The sequence below is a fragment of the Spinacia oleracea genome, chromosome 1, assembly GCF_020520425.1.
Source record: "Spinacia oleracea cultivar Varoflay chromosome 1, BTI_SOV_V1, whole genome shotgun sequence".
Lineage (NCBI taxonomy): Eukaryota > Viridiplantae > Streptophyta > Magnoliopsida > Caryophyllales > Amaranthaceae > Spinacia > Spinacia oleracea.
In genome coordinates, this window is record NC_079487.1 from 120,062,837 (window position 1) to 120,081,143 (window position 18,307).

An 18,307-nucleotide genomic window follows, 5' to 3' on the forward strand; every position below is an offset into this window, starting at 1 on the left:
ACGATTTTAAAAAGCGTCGTCAAAAAGTGAGTCGAGATTCCTCGACGCTCTTTGGCGTCCAAACTTTCGACGCTTTTACCCGACGCGAGATTTTACCTGCCGTCTAGATTCTCGACGCCTCTTGGCGTCGATATTTTCCTACCGTGTGGAATATACTCAGTACGCCGCCATGCTCAAATTTATTCTATTTTATTTTCTCGACGCTTTTGGAAGTCGACTTAAAGAAGTTGGCGGGAAATTTCAATCTAATGAGCACAATATAACATCAAAAAGCAATCCAAATTTGTTTGTATAAGCTTTTCTCCCACCTATATTTACATGCACAAATATGCATAAACCTACACTATTCATCATGATTATAAAACTAAAATTAAAGCAACAATATCAATGAAACCTTTTGAATAACTAGTCTTCAATCAACATTAAAATTAACTCAAGTACTTGAAATCTAGTACCTACCTGTTACTAAACAAAATCCATATTGTATTACTTCAATTAATATTAATTGTACAGTAGAGTAAGTCATAAAAGAAAAACTATTAAGTGTAGACTTTCTCCATATCAACCATATACATTATATTTCTAAAAAGCTAATACAACTTCTTAACAGTTGAGGCAATTAAATATTACAATCTACTTAGATGATGATAGTCACTAATTTGAAGTTCAAATGCCTTTTGTTCTCCTGTGAGCTCCATTACCTTCAATAGAAATAGGAAGGTAATTAGTACGGATAAAAACAAACAAGAGGTTAAAAAAGAGGAAGATAGACTTTTAAGCTAGCAGTGTATGATTTCATTAAATATGTTGTACAAACTACAACTCAAACAAATTTCTAATAAAGCATAGTACCATAATAAAACTAAAACAGCATTGCACATGATAGAACGCAAAGTGGAAACCAGAGTACAATCACATTGAAAAGTAGTGGAATATAAAATTAAAGAGACAGGACATAAAACTTATAATGCAACATACCCGCAGCGATAGATAAAAATAAACTGTGCAAGATCCAAATGCAAACAGAGGTCTTGACTTGGTTATTCATTTATGCTACTCGAAATTTCAATGCATTCATTCCAAGGGAACATCACTACATGTTTCTGCAAAAAATAATGCAACAAGCAGATGCATTTGACATATATAAATGTTAATCTCCCCAAGTATCATGGTCAAGCTATATAATTAAAAACTATATTATCACAGAGTTATCACCAAAAATACAAGAAGCAAATTACCTAGTATAAAGACATGAAAGAGAGAAACGATACCAAATAAAATTTTAGATCAGCCTGCTGACTGAGAGTGGAGGTACCCAGGATGACTTGAAGCTGCCACTAAACTCTTCTTAAACATGCATTTAACTACCTAAAATATGCTGCTACTTTTAGAATATTCTATCTTATTTTCTTAATATGACAGAAAGGTTCTTAACTAGTTAAGTAGTTAAAATCAAAATCATGCATTTAACTACCTAAAATATGCTGCTACTTTTAGGATATTCTATCTTATGTTCTTAATATGACGGAAAGGTTCTTAACTAGTTAATGTTCTTAGTATGAGTAAGAAATCAAAATCAACCGTCATAGAAATCTAAACGACCATGAAACAATAAATGCCAAGACGACATCTCAGGTTTGAAAATGGTCTCAAAATATTAGATTGCTTTGTTTTCGGAGGTTAATCAAGTACAATAGTTAATAGAACCCCCATAAAACTGATCAGGAGAAATAAACAGACACATATATGAAATTTCAGAAAAACAGAAGAATAGATTACAGAAGCTCCATCAAAGGAAGTTCCGATCAGTGATTGGAGATTCAATTTTGAAGCCTAATTTTTCACAAAAATGTGGCAGTGATTGCTAAACTCTTAATTGAACAATTTCTCTAGACCAACCTTAAATCAGTTTTGGGTAAATATGTGGTCTTATCAAACAATTATACCCTTCAGTTCTCATGAAACATAGCTCTCATACCAGATTTACAGTCTTTCCCCAGTTAAGTTCTGGCTACTTGCTAGAGCAATAAACTTGAAACATACAATCGATCCACATATCTTGAGAACAATAGAGCAGAACATAAGCTGCCGACTCCATTTCAAAGCAGAAACTTGAATGATCGGAACTATGAACTACAACAATAGAATTATCCAGAACCTGCAAACATGAAAATGAGTGCCTTCAGCTCTACCGGATACCCTTAGGTACTTGATTGTATTACATGATTGTTTGCAAAAGTCTAAGTTAAACAGTCGCTTAAAATGCAAAAAAATATATATGGTACATAGTACTACCGCATAGCATCTATCCATAATTTTTTTGAAAAAAAAAACATCTTTGCAAGTGGAACTAAGAGCTCAAAACACTAGTTCTGGAGAACAGGACGATTGTAAATACACCCCGTGATCAAGCTATCACTCTACTGTATTAATGGTTTGGTTACTAATATGACTGAGATCCTAAAATAGAAGTATTAACCTAAAATCTTCTTACAAGGCTAAGAATAACATAATAACACAAAGTCTTTCAAGGAAAATCCACATATAAACTCAAACAACAATCTACTAATTATATTTTGCTAGCAAGAAATGCTTTTTAAGGATATCTCCTAAACATGACTTTGGAATAATGCCACTTTCTGATATACGGAGTACAAGTCTTTCTTAAGAAGAAGAAATATCAAATAAAAGCGAATTACCTAATATTGGTGGTACTATAAGGACTAAGGAGTTTACAATATCTTACACTGCTCTTGCAAAAGAACAAAACGGCCCTTGTCATTGCATCCTTATTCATCATGATTGAAAGGGTATCTCTCATTTACAGTTTTATCCCAAGAGAACTTTGACACTAAGGTCACTAGTCACTACCCTTCAAGGAATTTGTTCATGTAAAGGAGATTTCAAAACTCCAAGTACAAGTAAGTATACAACCTGGTAGGCGACCTAGGGGTGGGTTCTCTACAACTTCGAAATCGCCCCCGAATCTAGAGCTGAAAGCGCATAAGTTAGCTGGACTAACGGTTCATCTTATCCCTTTTGTTTACCTATCATAAGATAGCAAAAGAGTAATCTCAATTACTCAAAAAGAACAAATTCAATCAATTTCTCAAATTTCCCTCAAAAAAAATAAAAAAATCAATTACTCAAAAAGAACAATTTCAATCAATTACTCGAAAAGAACAAATTCAATCAATTACTCAACAAGAACAAATTCAATCAATAAGATCTAATACGATGTCAAATTATGTATTACTCCGTACAAAAACATCCAAAACACCCAACCTCATCAATAAACCCTAAAATCTACAAACTACAATAATCCGATTAATCCACCACCCACAAAAACAAAATCAAAACATCAAATTCTTTGATTTTTATCACTTGCGAAGATTCTTGACCTTGTACCATCCTTTCTTACTGTAATCGCCAACAACTTTGACACCTTTCTTGAAGAGAACCTTCAATCCTTGAGCTCTTTCCTTGACCTGCTTCTCAAAACCACCCATTGTTGCTGTTGTTGTTGTTGTTGAGGAGAGAGAAAGTGAGAGATTTGTTAATTTGACGGCTGGTGATTTGATTATACGTGAATGATGGCAGTTAGGTAAGAGAGAGAAGAGGGTTGCGTTTATAAAGGGAGCGAGGTTGCGGGTAACCGACTTGAAATTGGATCTGGAAGTCGGTATTGGTATTGTACAGCTGGCGTGGCGTTATATGATTGGGTGTTTCTTTAAAGATATTTTGAATTGTACGTTAATGACTGGATTGTTGCTGGCTAACAAGTAACAGGTCACATAGCTAGCTATTTCTTGGTTGGCACTTCTCCAATCTCCACTTTACTCTTTCAAACTTGGTTAAACAAGTTGTGGATATTCTCCATCGTATGGTGTTGTTGAATATTCTTGGTAGCACCCACTAATGTAATACTCCGTATTCTTAGGCTAAAATGTAAATTTGATCTTTCGAGTAGTACGAGTATTATGCTACATTGCTACATATATAGGGTGCAACCGTGCAATACTGGTGTTTGTAATATGTACATTTTATGAAGTATGTTCTGGTAGTACCCGCAATTCTTTAGGACTGTGACAACCCACGTAATCTACGACCCATCACGTATTATGTCCATATTTTCCAATACAATCCACGACCCGACCCACCCTAATTTTGACTGAGGCGGATCTTGTGTCAACTGGCCACCCAACCCACCAAACCCATGAAACTGACCAAACTCACCCAACCCACCACATTGGCCATCTCTAATTCCAAGAGTGGATGTTTCTCCCAAACCCAACTCCCCATAGGCATGAAAAACAGATACCTTGGGGTTTTAGGGGTGGCCTTTAAGTTTCAGATTTGAAAAAAAAATCAAACCAAACACTAGGTAGGGGTTTAGATGATTCCGAACCCTTACATGATTCCAAAATTTGTTGCAAAACGCCCTCTAAAAGGGTGGAGTAACAATAAGTTGAAGTATTTATTAGTTTATTTCAGGTTAGAAATTTATGTGATTTCGCTGTTATTATAAGACAGAGTTTTTTTTTTGTGTGTAATGTGGGAGGGATGCCTCATTTTTTCTTTTCATTTTTTTATCCTTGATTGCAATATTTACTCCAACATTCTAGCATATTCAATGGTTGTAGCTAGGGACTTGTTTGCAATTTTTAGAAATTCTAAGCTACTAGCTTGACCATTGGAGTTGAAATGATAAATTAGCTTGGCTAAGCAAACCAATGAAATAATAATATTAAATTAAACTAAAATATTGATTGACAAATATGACTACATTAAATATCAAACTAATAGCTAACCACTAGGGTACTAAGTTACTAACTAGCTAGAAAGGGAAGTAACTTGAAATATTAGAACATCTTTAATGGTAAGCTAACTTTTAAATTAGCTTGTCATGCCACATAATATATCTGGCTATTTTCCTTTTTAGGTAGTTGGTACCTCAATGGTTAACTACTAGCTTTATATTATGTAATCATATTTGTCAATCAATATTTTAAATATAATTTATTTAATATTATTTCATTGGCCAATTTTTTTCTAGCAAATTAGTTTGTTTAAGCTAATTTGCTTGGCCAAGTTAATTCATCATTTGAACTCCAATGGTCAAGCTAGTAGCTTAGAATTTCTAAAAATTGCAAGCTAGTCCCTAGCTACAACCATTGGAGATGCTCTTATGTGGCATGACAAGCTAATTTAGAAATTAGATTGCCGTTGTAGATGCTCATCTTTAATGGTTAGCTAATATCATTGTAACTCGGTATGCCACATCAAATTTTCAAGCAACAACATTTTACAGCTACAACATGCTCCAATGGTTAGCAAGTAGCTTGATTTTTGTCTAACTTCCTATTTTAATTTTTTTATTCAATTCTTACGTTTACATTGCTATTAATTAGGAAAAAGAAGTTGTTTTTTCCCAAGTTAATTAGATTGGTAGAGCTAATTTGCTTTGTCTAGCTAATTTAACAAAATTGCTCCAATGATTTAATTACTTGCTTGAAAGTTTTGGAAATTGCAAGCAAGTCCCTAAATACAACCATCGGAGTTGCTCTTACATTGCTTAAGTTAAGAAAAATGATTCTATTTTTGTAAGAAAAACAATCTTACTTTCTTTATTATTATTATTTTAAATATGCTTCATTATTTCCAAATCAAAGCGCCTAATATTCAATCTCTCTCTACAATTTCTTTCTTTTTTCCTTAAAAAAATATAAAACAATTCATTTTCTTTTTAATTGAAAGTTATTGGATTATGATAAGGTGGATTACGGAGTGGCTAATAAATTTTAAAAGTTGGTAAATAGTTTTTCGTTAGAGGGGCTTAGGTCATTGGTAAGTTACCAGGAACGTAGGTAGACTTGGTCATTAACGGGGTCCATTTGAAGATTGTTAACAAACTTTTAGCTATTTTTTTTAAAGAAGTTTGTGAATTTATATATAATCACTTTTAGCGTTTTTCCTAGTAACAATCTATACTAATATATTAAAAGGCGTTTTTAAGAACGTATACGTGTCACGTATACCTCTTCTTATTACGCCACGTCACCACTAATCAGCATCATGACATGTCATTGACAACCAAAAAACATGTAAGCAAGGATCGAACACCAAACCTCTTTGTTAAAAGTTCAACGTCCAACCATCTTAACCAACCACAACTTGTGTTATATATTCTATTTAAACAGTTATGATCTTTTTTACAATAAACAACAAATCGAATAGAAGTGAATGCAAAAAAAGGAAATGATTATTCAATTTATAAATGTACAATTATTACTTTTTAATTTATAAATGTACAATTATTACTTTTCAATTTATAAATGTACAATTATTACTTTTCTAGATTAAGCCTTAAAAAATACTCAGGGTAATAGAACGTAATAACGAGTAAGTGGTTGAATAATTATAGAACATATTACATGCATTCGGGGTAATAGAGCGTGGAGTTTCAGCTTGGGAAGGTTATTAATCGGCAACTAATCTTGTGTGTAACCCCATAATTCTATGACGACTCATCATATACATGGACACATATTTACAACAAATAAATCCGAATAAAAGTCAAAACCCGGGGCAACGCCCGGGCCACACACTAGTTATTTGACTAAAAACAATCGCATAAATTTATATTTTTCACAAATAGTACGAGTGGTACTTTTTACTATGTATATACTTCATTCGTCCTTATTTGGTTGACATACAGAGTATTTCTTTAGTCATGTTTGTCAATGCATAGTTTTTTTATCACTAATATCTTTTATTATGTAAAAGAAAAAATTATAAAAGGTTGATATTTTCAAAAAATTTATCAAGACGAATTTAACAAGGTCTCACATGACTAGATTTAACCTTATGCATAAAAAAAAAACTGTTAAAAAGAGTATAAATAGTGCTAAAGTCAAATTATGTCAACTAAATAAGAACGAAGGAAGTATATTAAACGGAGTAAATATTAAGTACACAAAAAAAGTTGAAGAGTTAAACATCAAAATATATTTAACTGATTTTTCATGAAATACCCTCGAGTTTTGGCGAAATTCACCAAATGCCCCGACTTTCAAAAATTCATAAAAAACCCCTATTTTCATACTTAATGTACCAAATACCCTTATTTCAAAACTTAATACAACAAATATATTTAATGACGTCATCATACCTATAATCGACCAATTAACGCCTAATTAACCCATCTAATCCCTAATTAACACCCCTAATCAACTCACCCATTAACAAACCTAATTAACCCACCCATTAACCCACTAACCCACCAATTTTTCTTTTCTTTTCTCTCTCTCCTCCTTCCTTCCTCCTTCCTCCTTTCATCAGCTCACCATTAAATCATGACTACATTTTTTTCCATCGAAGCCAAACCAAATTCCATCATATTTAATCACACAAAAAAGTCAAAGCAATTGAACGAATTTAACGAATTTCATCAATTTAACAAACCCCAGAGATTCGAAGAGAAATTTGAGGAATTTCGAAGAGAAATTCGAAGAATTGAAACAAAATTCGAAGAGAAATTAGAAGAGATTTAGAGTAAATTGAAGAACGAAGAACTTCAAAGAAAGTGAGCAAACAATAACATCAAACAGAAAAAAGGTTGTTTCTCCCTTAAAATTCTCCCCCAATTCGAGCCTCTTTTGTTTTGATAAAATGCAGATTTGAGCCTCTCTTGCTTACACCCTTTTCTGGGAATTTTAGTCGGAGTTGTTGATGGCGTTGATGGGGTAGATGGAGTTGGACTTGTCGCGACAGAAGGAGAGAAAATGAGTTGGTGGTGCAGCCGAAAAACAAAGAAAATTAGTCGCCGACCTGCTTCCACCGTCGCTGCTGATGTTGTTATTGTTGCTTGGCGGCGACAGTGGCGGATGGAAATTCGACCATCCTGGTGGAGGTGGGAGATCCATGGAAGAAACTGGAAGAAAAAGTGGGGGAGAGAGAAAAGAAAAAATGGGTTAATTAGGAGTTTAGTGGATTAATTGGGAAAAAAATGGGTTAATGGGTGAGTTAAATGGGTTAATTAGGATTGATGACGTCATAAGGGTATTTGATACATTAATTATTGAAATAGGGGTATTTTATGAATTTCTGAAAGTCGAGGGGCATTTGGTGAATTTCGCCAAAATTCAGGGGTATTTCATGAAAAATCCGTATATTTAAAGACGATGGGTGTGTATTTTGAAAACATAATCAACATATATTCTGTATTACTGTGAAGGTGGAGTTTTTTTTAAGACATAATCTCTTTATTCTAAGAATCTAAATCTTAAGATCTCACAAACTTAGTGCACGCAATATCATTTGTTAATTTCTTATAGCATGTAATTAAGGGGGCTACTGATCTAAAGCCCAAACCTTTTTGCTTTTGTTGATTGACTTAGCTTTTTTAAGGGCCCAAGTAACTGAGTAAGGGTTGGGGGGATGGCGACTTAGGCCCAATGGTAGCCTCACCCCTATAAGTTATGTTTTTCTATGTGTGCTACTTTTTGTATTTCTATTTCATTAAATTTCATTGTATATTTCTTTTTGTGTTTTTGTGTTAGAATGTAGTGTATTAAAAAAAATTACTTACTTACAAATCAAGAAAAGCATTTAACACATATAATTTGGCATATTAAAATTTCGAGGTCCACTTTCATATTTAGCACAAGGCCTTTATATTGTTTAAGGCGTCCTTGGCTAGGTTGTCATTGAAATCGATCTAACATGCTTTTTCACGATCCAGGCATCATACTTCGTACTTACCCGACCGATTAGACATCATACTCCTTGATTTTCAAATTAATATTTTCCATCATATAATTTTTTGATCTTTTTTCTATCTTAGCCACCATCTTATAAAATTTATAAATGAATTAAGAGTTAAGCTAATGTTTGGGGTCTCACCTTTTAATTTTTCACCTTTAGAACTTATATTTTCTTTTTTTCATCCCTTAGTACCTCAACTCTACTTTCCGTCAAGTTAACTTACCGTTAACTACAACATGAATATAAATAAAACTAATTTAAAGCAAATAATGATATCTGGAAATTTAAAAGACTTTTTTTGAAGGAGGAAATTTAAAAGATTTGTGTAAGAATGAAAGCAACTATATAGCTCAAAAAATCTCTTTAAAGCAACCAGCTCAAAACAATGAGAGTGTTCTTCCCTACTTGTATAGGGTTTGTTCTTAGATTAGTTTTACTAACACTCTTACGGAGTAGTTAATTTGGTTCATACCTTAGGTAAATTAGAATTATATCCTTAAATCCTCCTCTTCTAAACACTTGTCAACTTCTTTTTCTTTTTTTGCAATTTGTCATTACTTACGTGATTTTTTTCAGGGTTCACAACTGCAATTAATTTCACATGAATCCTCTTGCTCTCTCTACTCACTTGAAGAACAAAAGGAGAGAGAAAACTTAAACTCCACAAGAACAAGTAGGAAAAAACAATGGCATCTCCTTACTCAGACTTCAAAGGCAAACCTCGTCTCCCCAAATTCGCAACGCCTAAACGCTACGATATCCGCCTAAAACCCGACCTTGATTCCTGCATATTCAATGGCATCGTTTCAATCGACGTCGACGTCGTTTCATCGACTAAATACCTTGTACTCAATGTTGCCGATCTCAATGTTGATTCTTCATCTGTTTCCTTCAAACCCAAGTCATCTTCTCAGGTGATGATCGCTCTCCAATGTGAATTGTTTTAAAATTTTGGGTGTTATCTTCATTTTTGTTTTTGGGATAACAAAGATTTGTTTTTTAAAATTTGATTTAGGAACTTCGAGCTTCTGGAGTGGGATTGATTGAAGAAGATGAGTTATTAATTGTTGAATTTGCGGAGGAGCTTTCGCTTGGAATTGGGGTTTTGAATATTTCCTTTCAAGGAACCCTAAATGATCAAATGAAGGGATTTTATAGAAGGTATTTTATTTTTTTTCAATTAAATGGTTAATGTTTTAATTGGGTTCTTAATTTTTTATTCTTGTTATGTGTCTTTGGTATTGCAGAAAGTTTTAAAATTAAAAGTAAGGGATTGATTAGTTGGCCTTTTGCATGGACTTTGATTTGGCATGCAATGTATCGATTGAACTCCATTTACATTGTCACACTGTTAGTTTTCCGGATTGCTAAAGTTTGATCCTTGAGTGCTTTTTTTTTTTGAAATTATGTTCAGTGTGTATGAGATCAATGGGGAGAAGAAGAACATGGCAGTCACTCAATTTGAGCCAGCTGACGCCCGACGATGTTTTCCATGCTGGGATGAACCAGCAGCCAAGGTTTTTACTTTCTGTTTCTTTTGTTGCTGATTCATTTAGGGTTGCTTAGATTAGCTTTACAACTATCTGAATTCGTTTGCTGTGTTCATGTAATCACGTGTTATGCAAGGATTTTGTTCGGAACAGAAGCACTTAAACTTAGGGTTAGAGATTTTCAATTAGAACAATAATCAGAAGAATTCCTTGAAAATAATGGAGTTGGGTTGTGTCATCACTGTGATTATGCGCATAACTATTTGTTTGGTGATTTTCCTGCTACTAGTGATATCGATTTGTAGGTAAACACTAAGTTGTCAAAAATGCTAACATTACCAAGTCTTAGGAATTCTTGATTGTTGTTTGCAGTGATGCAGTCTGTTCAAGTTTTGTTTAAACTTTAATTTGCTCGCCAATCTGTTTACAGCTCCTTATTTATCGTATGAATTTTGTTTATCTCTTTTCTGTTCAGGCTACATTCAAGATTACCCTGGATGTTCCATCTAATCTTATAGCACTCTCCAACATGCCTGTCATTGAAGAAAAGAAAGAAGGAGATCTTAAGACTGTTTACTTTGAGGAGTCACCAATCATGTCGACATACTTGGTTGCTGTAGTTGTGGGTTTGTTTGATTTTGTGGAAAGTAGCACATCTGATGGTATACCTGGAATTCTGCTTGTAGTGCTACTGTTTTTTAATGAACTACGCCTCAGGGGATCTTTATATATGACCACATTTCTTTCTTATTGTGCAGGTATTAAAGTTAGATGTTATTGTCAAGTTGGCAAGTCAGACCAAGGGAAGTTTGCTTTAGAGGTTGCTGTTAAGACCCTTGAATTATATAAAAAGTAACTTGCTCTCACACTGTCTTTTCTTTGTTGATTCCAAACTACTACGTATATATTTTCCCATGTTTCTTCTTATCTGTTTGTTATTATAATACTGTTCACACTTTTAAAAGGTATTTTGATGTGCCTTACGCCTTGCCCAAATTGGATATGATTGCGATTCCTGATTTTGCTGCTGGTGCCATGGAGAACTATGGTTTGGTCACATATCGTGAGAATGCATTGCTGTATGATGAGAAGCACTCCGCTGCTGCTAACAAGCAAAGGGTAATTAGTTTGCTTAGCTGGCTGAGGCATCACTAAATTATTTGTTCTGTCTGTTCAATAATGGAATTCTCTTCTGTTAAGGTTGCTATCGTGGTTGCTCATGAATTAGCACATCAGTGGTTTGGAAATCTCGTGACTATGGAATGGTGGACTCATTTGTGGTTGAATGAGGGATTTGCAACATGGGTAACTTTAATTTATAATCAAAGCAATGTTCTGTTTAAACTGAAAATTTCAGCATTTTAAATACTGAAATTATTTTATTATTATTGGTCTGTCCACAGGTATCCTACTTAGCCGCTGATGCTATTTTTCCAGAATGGAATATTTGGACTCAATTTCTTGACCAGACTACTGATGGGCTTAGGCTGGATGGTCTTTCTGAATCACATGCTATTGAGGTTTTACTCTTACTTATTGTTTGCTTGTTTAGGTGTATCAGTATCTGAAAAATTCAACTTATAATGCTAAAGTTGTGTCTTATTTCCAGGTGGAGATAAATCATGCTAGTGAAATTGATGAAATATTTGATGCCATCAGTTACAGGAAAGGCGCATCTGTCATCAGGATGCTTCAAAGTTATATTGGGGCAGATACTTTTCAGGTTTACTCCTGTTGTGTCTGTATAATTTCCGAGTGTCTGTATAATTTCCGAATTTGCTATATGTTTTTGACTTCTTGTTTTCTGTTTTGTTCTAGGAATTGCATGTTGTTTCCAGTTAAACTCAAATACCGTTTATTTTTTTCGCTGAAAATTCTTATATGCACCCAAGTGAACGCATAGTTTGGTGCATGTGCCTCAGAACATCATACTTCCAGTATCTGAGCTTCACTTATTCCTTTTCTTTGAAAAATTCTAAATTCTATTTTTTTTAACTGACACGAGTTGGCATAGTATAGAATTGGATTGGTTGGCGTTGAAGAATTTCATCTTCGCTCGTAAAATGCTCGAAATACCCAGATGAAAACAATTTTCAAGCTGATTCCATGGAAATAATTTTGATTGCAAGTCGATTTCATTGTAATAGTTTCACACATCATTGCATGGCTTTCTAATGTAGCTTTGTTCCGTCATAAGTTCTTTTGGTCTCCCTAACATGTTTGCTTGGTTAGACATCCTGATATTGGTATCTTCTATCTTCATTTTCTTTCAAAGTTTAATGGTTTGACTTATGTTTAACTAAATTCTTCTACCAGAGAGCTCTGGCACGCTACATAAAGAAATATGCTTGCTCAAATGCAAAGACTGAAGACCTATGGGCTGTTCTTGAGGAGGTATCTGGTGAACCAGTAAAGGAACTAATGAATTCATGGACACAGCAGAAAGGATATCCGGTTGTTTCCGTGAGGGTCAAAGACGAGAAGCTCGATTTAGAACAGGTGCAATGCGCTTAATTTATACTTCGTAATTTTTTTTACTTTCGGTCTAGTGCGCTACCACTACAAGAAATTAATTAATTACCAACCACTTGGACTTTTCCTTGTTAATGTCTTATATAACTTCTAGATCTAACATTGTGTAATTGATGACAGTCACACTTTTTGTTGAGCGGTTCCCCTAGTGATAGCCAATGGATTGTCCCAATCACTTTATGTTGCGGATCCTACGATAACCGTTACAGTTATCTCCTGAAAGAGAAGTCTGGAAGTCTTGGTATCAAAGATGCTGCTTATGTTAAGCTTAATGTGGACCAGACTGGGTTTTATAGAGTGAAATATGATGAAGAACTTGGAGCTAAACTTCGACATGCTATAGAGAGTGGCCAATTGTCTGCAACTGATAGATTTGGTAAGTTTGTTTGTGCAGGCTTTATTGTGTCATTTCTATTATATAAATAGTTCTGTAATTGTTTGACATTAAACTTCTTACCAACAGGTGTTCTGGATGATTTGTTTGCCCTGTGTACCAGTGGTCAGCAATCTCTGATAAATTTGTTGACTTTGATTGCATCATTCAGTGAGGAAACCGAATATACTGTTCTATCCAATTTGATAAATGTAATTTAACCATCATTTTTTTTACTGAAGCAACTCAATTGTGTGAAATGCTAATTTTTTTATTTTTTTCGTTTCCTCAGATTAGCTACAAAGTTATGAGAATAGTTGCTGACGCCACACCTGAATTAGTTGATAATCTCAGAAAGTTCTTCATCAACCTCTTTGAGTATCCTGCACTGTGAGTATCCTGCACGTTTACCATTTATATGAGCTCAAAATGAGTTCATTCAGTTATGCATAGCACACTACAATTACATTTATGATTATCTTATGCAAATAGTTGAATCAAGATGTGTCTGTTTTGTGTTATTTTTTTTTTTTACTTTAGGTCTTATTGTATTACTTATAGATTTTGACGATGTAAGCAAGCTTATTTTAATGACCTCAAATTGTTGTTCATTTGGCTCATTGTCCACTAAATTTGATTCTCTAAGTAATTCTTAGAGAGAGTCTAGTATACGTCCTTTTCAAATATGCGAGAGAATGGTAAACGTGGGAAACAGTGGATTTAAATGGTGCGTAGCAGTGTAGTATTCTGAGTAATCAATTTATAATTTACTGGAGAGCTTTAAAATGAATGAACTAAATCACTAAAATAAACAACTATGCAAAATAGAAGAAAACTTCAACATTGTACACTATTTTAGTCGTAAACGAGGGCGAAAAAGCATTTCTTCTATCATGAAATTTCAGAGTTAACCATGCTACCTTGTAGCAGCAAAAGTTGGTTTTTATTTAACCACAGATATGGATGGCTCAGTAGTTAAGAATAGAGGTCTTTCTCTCTGTGTTGCTTAGAGCTGTGTGGTATATTGACAATTACTTCAAATTTGAAGTTTAACTCAATATGGAGCATTTCGTGTGAGAAATTTCTGTGCGCATTGAACTCTGGTGGATCTTAACACTGTTGTTTGAGCAGTAGGAGACATTTCTAGTTAAGCAACCATGGAAAAGATTCTTTCTTTTTCTGCTGAAGGTTTTTTTGAGCTTGTGTGGCATAGAGTGTGGAACTACATTAGTTTGTTGAGGGGTAGTTTGATATGAATTCTGAATCTGTTAGTTTTCTGGCTGTCTTTTTTCTTTTCTATGCTTATGTCATGCTTATTAAGAGTCAACTCATCAATGCTTGTGGATTTGTTAACAGTTTGATTTTGGCTCTGCTTTAGCCAATTGCGACTTTGTTTATTTTCTTCTTGATTATTTTCTTTTTAAATATAATGCAGGAAACTTGGCTGGGATTCTAAGTCCGGTGAGAGCCACTTGGATGCCATGTTGAGAGGGGAACTGCTGACTGTGCTTGCTGAGCTTGGGGACGAGAATACCCTAAATGAAGCTATTAGGCGTTTTGACGCATTCTGTGCTGACAGGGATTCACCGCTTCTACCACCTGATACCAGAAAGGTAGTGTAACGCATAAAACTGACTTCCTCTTGTACATGTATACATAACATTTACGGAGTATTGTTTATTCTGTGTGTCCTGAAATATGCATTACATGGCCCCAATTCTTGTAATAATGATTTTTACACAATTTTACTAAAAGATGCTTTATAAAATGTTGTTGGATCATTTGCTTTTTCAATCACTCCGCCTTAGTACATTTTGGAAATCCAATTATAAACTACTTTATGTTAGATAAGAAAACACATTTTGGTCGAGGGAGGGAGAAAGTACTAAACCAAAAATTAAGTCAAGCTCCGGGTTAAAAAGATTAAAAAGATTGCACTTGGAAACCCTTAGTCTACCTTTTACCCTTCTCAAACAACTGTTCAACCAATGCTAAAGCTTTCAAACTTAAAAATAAAACTGAAACTCCTTTAGCAAATAAGGGAATTTGACATCTCCAAAGCCTATTAGTTTTAGATTAAAAAAAAGCTGACTAATGTACAAGTAAGAATAAAAAGGAAAAATTGATTCTAAAAATACAACCTTTAAACGGTCTGTTAAAAAAGGGCTGAATTTTTGTTGACTAAGAATATCACAACCTTTTGGACATATCTTCTTTTAAAGAGCTTCTTTAGACAATGACCTGCTACTATGGGTAATATGCTGACGTGGCTTTTATATCTGTTACACAATGCCATAAGATCATTCAACATAAGTTACTTAACCCCATCAAATTTAACTCTAGGAAATCACCTTACAATCTCATCCCACTGTACCCAATTTACAAAATCCTCGAAAAGCCAAATTCCAAACAGCAACATACCTCTCAGACATTCATCCAAAACTTTCAACCCATCATAAACAAACCCCATTTGCGTACAAACATGAACAATAGAACTTCCAGTATACAAATCCCCGCAAAATCCAAGTGAAATCACTATACAATATATTTACTTGAGTCCCCTCAAACAAAAAACCAGTGTTACTACAAATGCTCATAACAGATGAAAACGTTAATGGGCTTTGTCTATAACCTTGAAATAACATTTCAGAATAAAATTCAAATGCTTTCCCTGGTAATCTATAGCGTTTGTACCCAGAAATTAGCAAATTCCAAGAAACAACATCTCCATAGCGTTTGTACCCAGAAGTTAGCAAATTCCAAGAAACATCTCACATAGACAGTCGTCAAACAGTTGGTGGGCATAATCTAAAGACCCTGATTTGATGTGATCATCCATTGCACGGTTGGTAGAAAAGATTAGATCAGAAGTGTCAGTCAGTAGGAATGAAGATGCAAGTGCCCGAAAAATTAATTCAGAATTTGCCCGGATAATTAATTCATAATCTAAAGCCCCTAATTCAGAATAGTGAAAGCATAATTCAGAACTTGTTCACCATTGGTGTTAGTAGGGAAGAAGGATGGACAATGGAGGTAGAATATAGAAGAGAGAGAGTTCTTTAGAGAGAGAAACAGAATTAGAAAGAGAGGGAAAAGTAGAGAGACAAGTAGAAGTGTTTGTATTATTGAGTGATTAATACAATGACTGATTACATGTATTTATATGCTACATTGATGCACCAAAGTTACTGATCTAGCTCTAATGACTAACTGAATTCTGTTACAGTTTGTAACAGAAGTTGGCGTCAAAACTATAAAGTCAACATTGACTTGTTTGACTTTATTTAATTGACAAAATTGTTCCCGAGATGTCAAGGAAGAATGTCAAACCCAAAAAGTACAAAAACAAGAAACTTCCTTGACATTCCTTGACAAAATTATTCCCGGGATGTCAAGAAACATTGACTTGTTTGACTTTATTTAATTGACAAACTACCCTTAACAAACAAAAGGGACCTTGCTTTGGGGTGGAGTCTGGAGGGATTATCTCTCTTTACCTTTATTTGAAATCACTTTACTTTTCCAGTTGTTATTTGTGCTCGTGTAGCAAGCGCAAGATATATCCTTGTGCTTCTAAAAACCTCCTCTGTCTTCTAGTTTAATGTAGGAAATCTCATCTCTTCATTTATTCCTTTTTCTAATCCGTACAGATGAAGTGTTCCATGATGCCAAGGAGGATTTTTCGGATGAAGAGACTACTTGCTTTTTTGATGTAGCAGCGGAGAATGCATTATCTTATGGTGTTTCAGTTGATTTTGGTGCACGCACCACAGGAATTGAAAATGACACGAGTATTTTACATACGCCACCACCTCCTAACGTGCCTTATAAAAGAAGAAAAGTGACACGATCAAGCAGCTCTGGAGCGGTAGTCGATACCTACTCTGAGGAAACTCCTAAGACACCCAGTAGGACTTTTGACCCATTTGAACATTGTGAGAATACCATTGAAGCGACTGAATACAAAGATGTCTTACTTTTATTTAGATTCAATGACAGAAACCTTCCTTTTAAGCTAAAAGACATAATTATGGGTGACCTGCGTTTGCTTACTCTCTTAGAATCTGGGCTTCCATCTTGGGTAATATTCCTTCAATCATATCCTGTCGTTGGCCATGTTTATCGTCCATGGATGTGTCCTCTTGCCAGAGCTTTATATACGATCATTTCAATTACCACTGTTGTGATTGGGTTTTACGACTTATACAAGAATGTGCCACTTCTTAAGGCAACAGCATCTCGTTTGCTTGGACCTGTTTTTGATTGGATAGAGACTTGGGAGATGGTATCAAGGGTCAAATACTTGGGAACAATGCTATTCTTGCATAATTTTGAAAAGGCTGTTAAGTGGCTTCTGATGATAACACATACTATGAGATCATTTTTTTCTGTTCTTGCTCAGCCAATTGTTGAGCCGCTTATAGAATTTTCCGAATTCTTTCTTCCATTCTGGACTGTGTGTATTCAAATGTCGGAGAGCTTCTTTTCATTCATCTGCATTGTTTTCGGATCTTCATGCATGCAGTTTTATTGGCAATGTGGTGGAGATAATATTCTTACCAATCTGGTTGATCCTGACATTTATCTGGACCACTGGTAATTTATTAGCCTGTAATATGTTCTGATCATTTATTAATAATTCCCCCGTCTTTTTATAGTCGCAACATCTCTCCCTGGCACACGCTTTAATGAAGAGATTAGATAAGGTGAACAGACAAATTAAGTAAAGCAACTTAAACACGGTAACCCAGCCTTTTCCTTTTACTGATGTTTAAGTTATTTTAGTTAATTTGTCCATTTACATTCTCTGATCTCTTCCACGAAAATATGTGCCAAAAAGGAATATGTTGCCATTAAAAAAAATGGAGGAAGTATCGTTTATGTGGAACTATAACAAGATAACAGCATTTTATTACCATGTTTTGTTGAAAATTTTGCAGCAATCTCCATCATTTTGCCAATTTTTTGGGCCTGCTGGGAAATCTTAAATGCGCCAGTTCGTTTCATAGCCTTTGTCTGTACCCTGATATATGAAATGATTGGAGATTTGTGGTCATCTGTTTGTAGTATAGTTCATATTGCATCAACTACTGAGGCGACTGTAACAACGACATATGAGGTTTCAATGTGGCGCTCACTTTGGAAT

At 34.5% G+C, this 18,307-nt stretch overlaps 2 protein-coding genes and 1 long non-coding RNA gene across 5 annotated transcripts; 2 read left to right on the forward strand and 1 right to left on the reverse strand.

The window, feature by feature from the left end:
- Positions 1 to 462: 462 nt before the first annotated feature.
- Positions 463 to 3,697, reverse strand: LOC110804375 (uncharacterized). Of its 3 annotated transcripts, XR_008932195.1 has the most exons (5): positions 3,402 to 3,697; positions 2,747 to 3,047; positions 1,900 to 2,158; positions 979 to 1,103; positions 463 to 701 (listed from the first exon to the last, which is right to left on the reverse strand). It is a non-coding gene; the product is annotated as an uncharacterized lncRNA (long non-coding RNA). The 3 variants fall into 3 exon arrangements; XR_008932194.1 differs by lacking the exon at positions 2,747 to 3,047 and having other exon boundaries at positions 3,402 to 3,675; XR_008932197.1 differs by lacking the exon at positions 2,747 to 3,047 and having other exon boundaries at positions 1,979 to 2,158; positions 3,402 to 3,670.
- A 5,673-nt stretch (positions 3,698 to 9,370) lies between these two features.
- On the forward strand, positions 9,371 to 17,024 carry LOC130471935 (aminopeptidase M1-like). The gene is made up of 15 exons (XM_056842293.1): positions 9,371 to 9,680; positions 9,782 to 9,927; positions 10,181 to 10,283; positions 10,732 to 10,918; positions 11,015 to 11,108; positions 11,222 to 11,375; positions 11,457 to 11,561; positions 11,660 to 11,776; positions 11,866 to 11,979; positions 12,573 to 12,755; positions 12,909 to 13,164; positions 13,252 to 13,373; positions 13,454 to 13,551; positions 14,597 to 14,774; positions 16,812 to 17,024. The coding sequence occupies exons 1-15, from the start codon at positions 9,453 to 9,455 to the stop codon at positions 16,875 to 16,877; spliced, it is 2,151 nt and encodes a 716-aa protein (XP_056698271.1). The 5' UTR covers positions 9,371 to 9,452; the 3' UTR covers positions 16,878 to 17,024.
- Positions 17,025 to 17,045: 21 nt separating this feature from the next.
- Positions 17,046 to 18,242, forward strand: LOC110780578 (uncharacterized). Its single transcript, XM_056842317.1, has 2 exons — positions 17,046 to 17,757; positions 18,102 to 18,242. Exons 1-2 carry the CDS (start codon positions 17,192 to 17,194, stop codon positions 18,193 to 18,195), a joined length of 660 nt encoding a protein of 219 aa, XP_056698295.1. The 5' UTR covers positions 17,046 to 17,191; the 3' UTR covers positions 18,196 to 18,242.
- Positions 18,243 to 18,307: the final 65 nt, after the last annotated feature.

Bases quoted from the DNA above. Each gene is read 5' to 3' on its own strand.
- LOC130471935 (XM_056842293.1), top strand. From the start codon at position 9,453: ATGGCATCTCCTTACTCAGACTTCAAAGGCAAACCTCGTCTCCCCAAA. The intron at 11,109-11,221 runs GTAACTTGCTCT...CACTTTTAAAAG, and splicing joins ACCCTTGAATTATATAAAAA to GTATTTTGATGTGCCTTACG. The intron at 13,374-13,453 runs GTAATTTAACCA...TCGTTTCCTCAG, and splicing joins TTCTATCCAATTTGATAAAT to ATTAGCTACAAAGTTATGAG.
- LOC110780578 (XM_056842317.1), top strand. From the start codon at position 17,192: ATGGGTGACCTGCGTTTGCTTACTCTCTTAGAATCTGGGCTTCCATCT. The intron at 17,758-18,101 runs GTAATTTATTAG...AAAATTTTGCAG, and splicing joins GACATTTATCTGGACCACTG to CAATCTCCATCATTTTGCCA.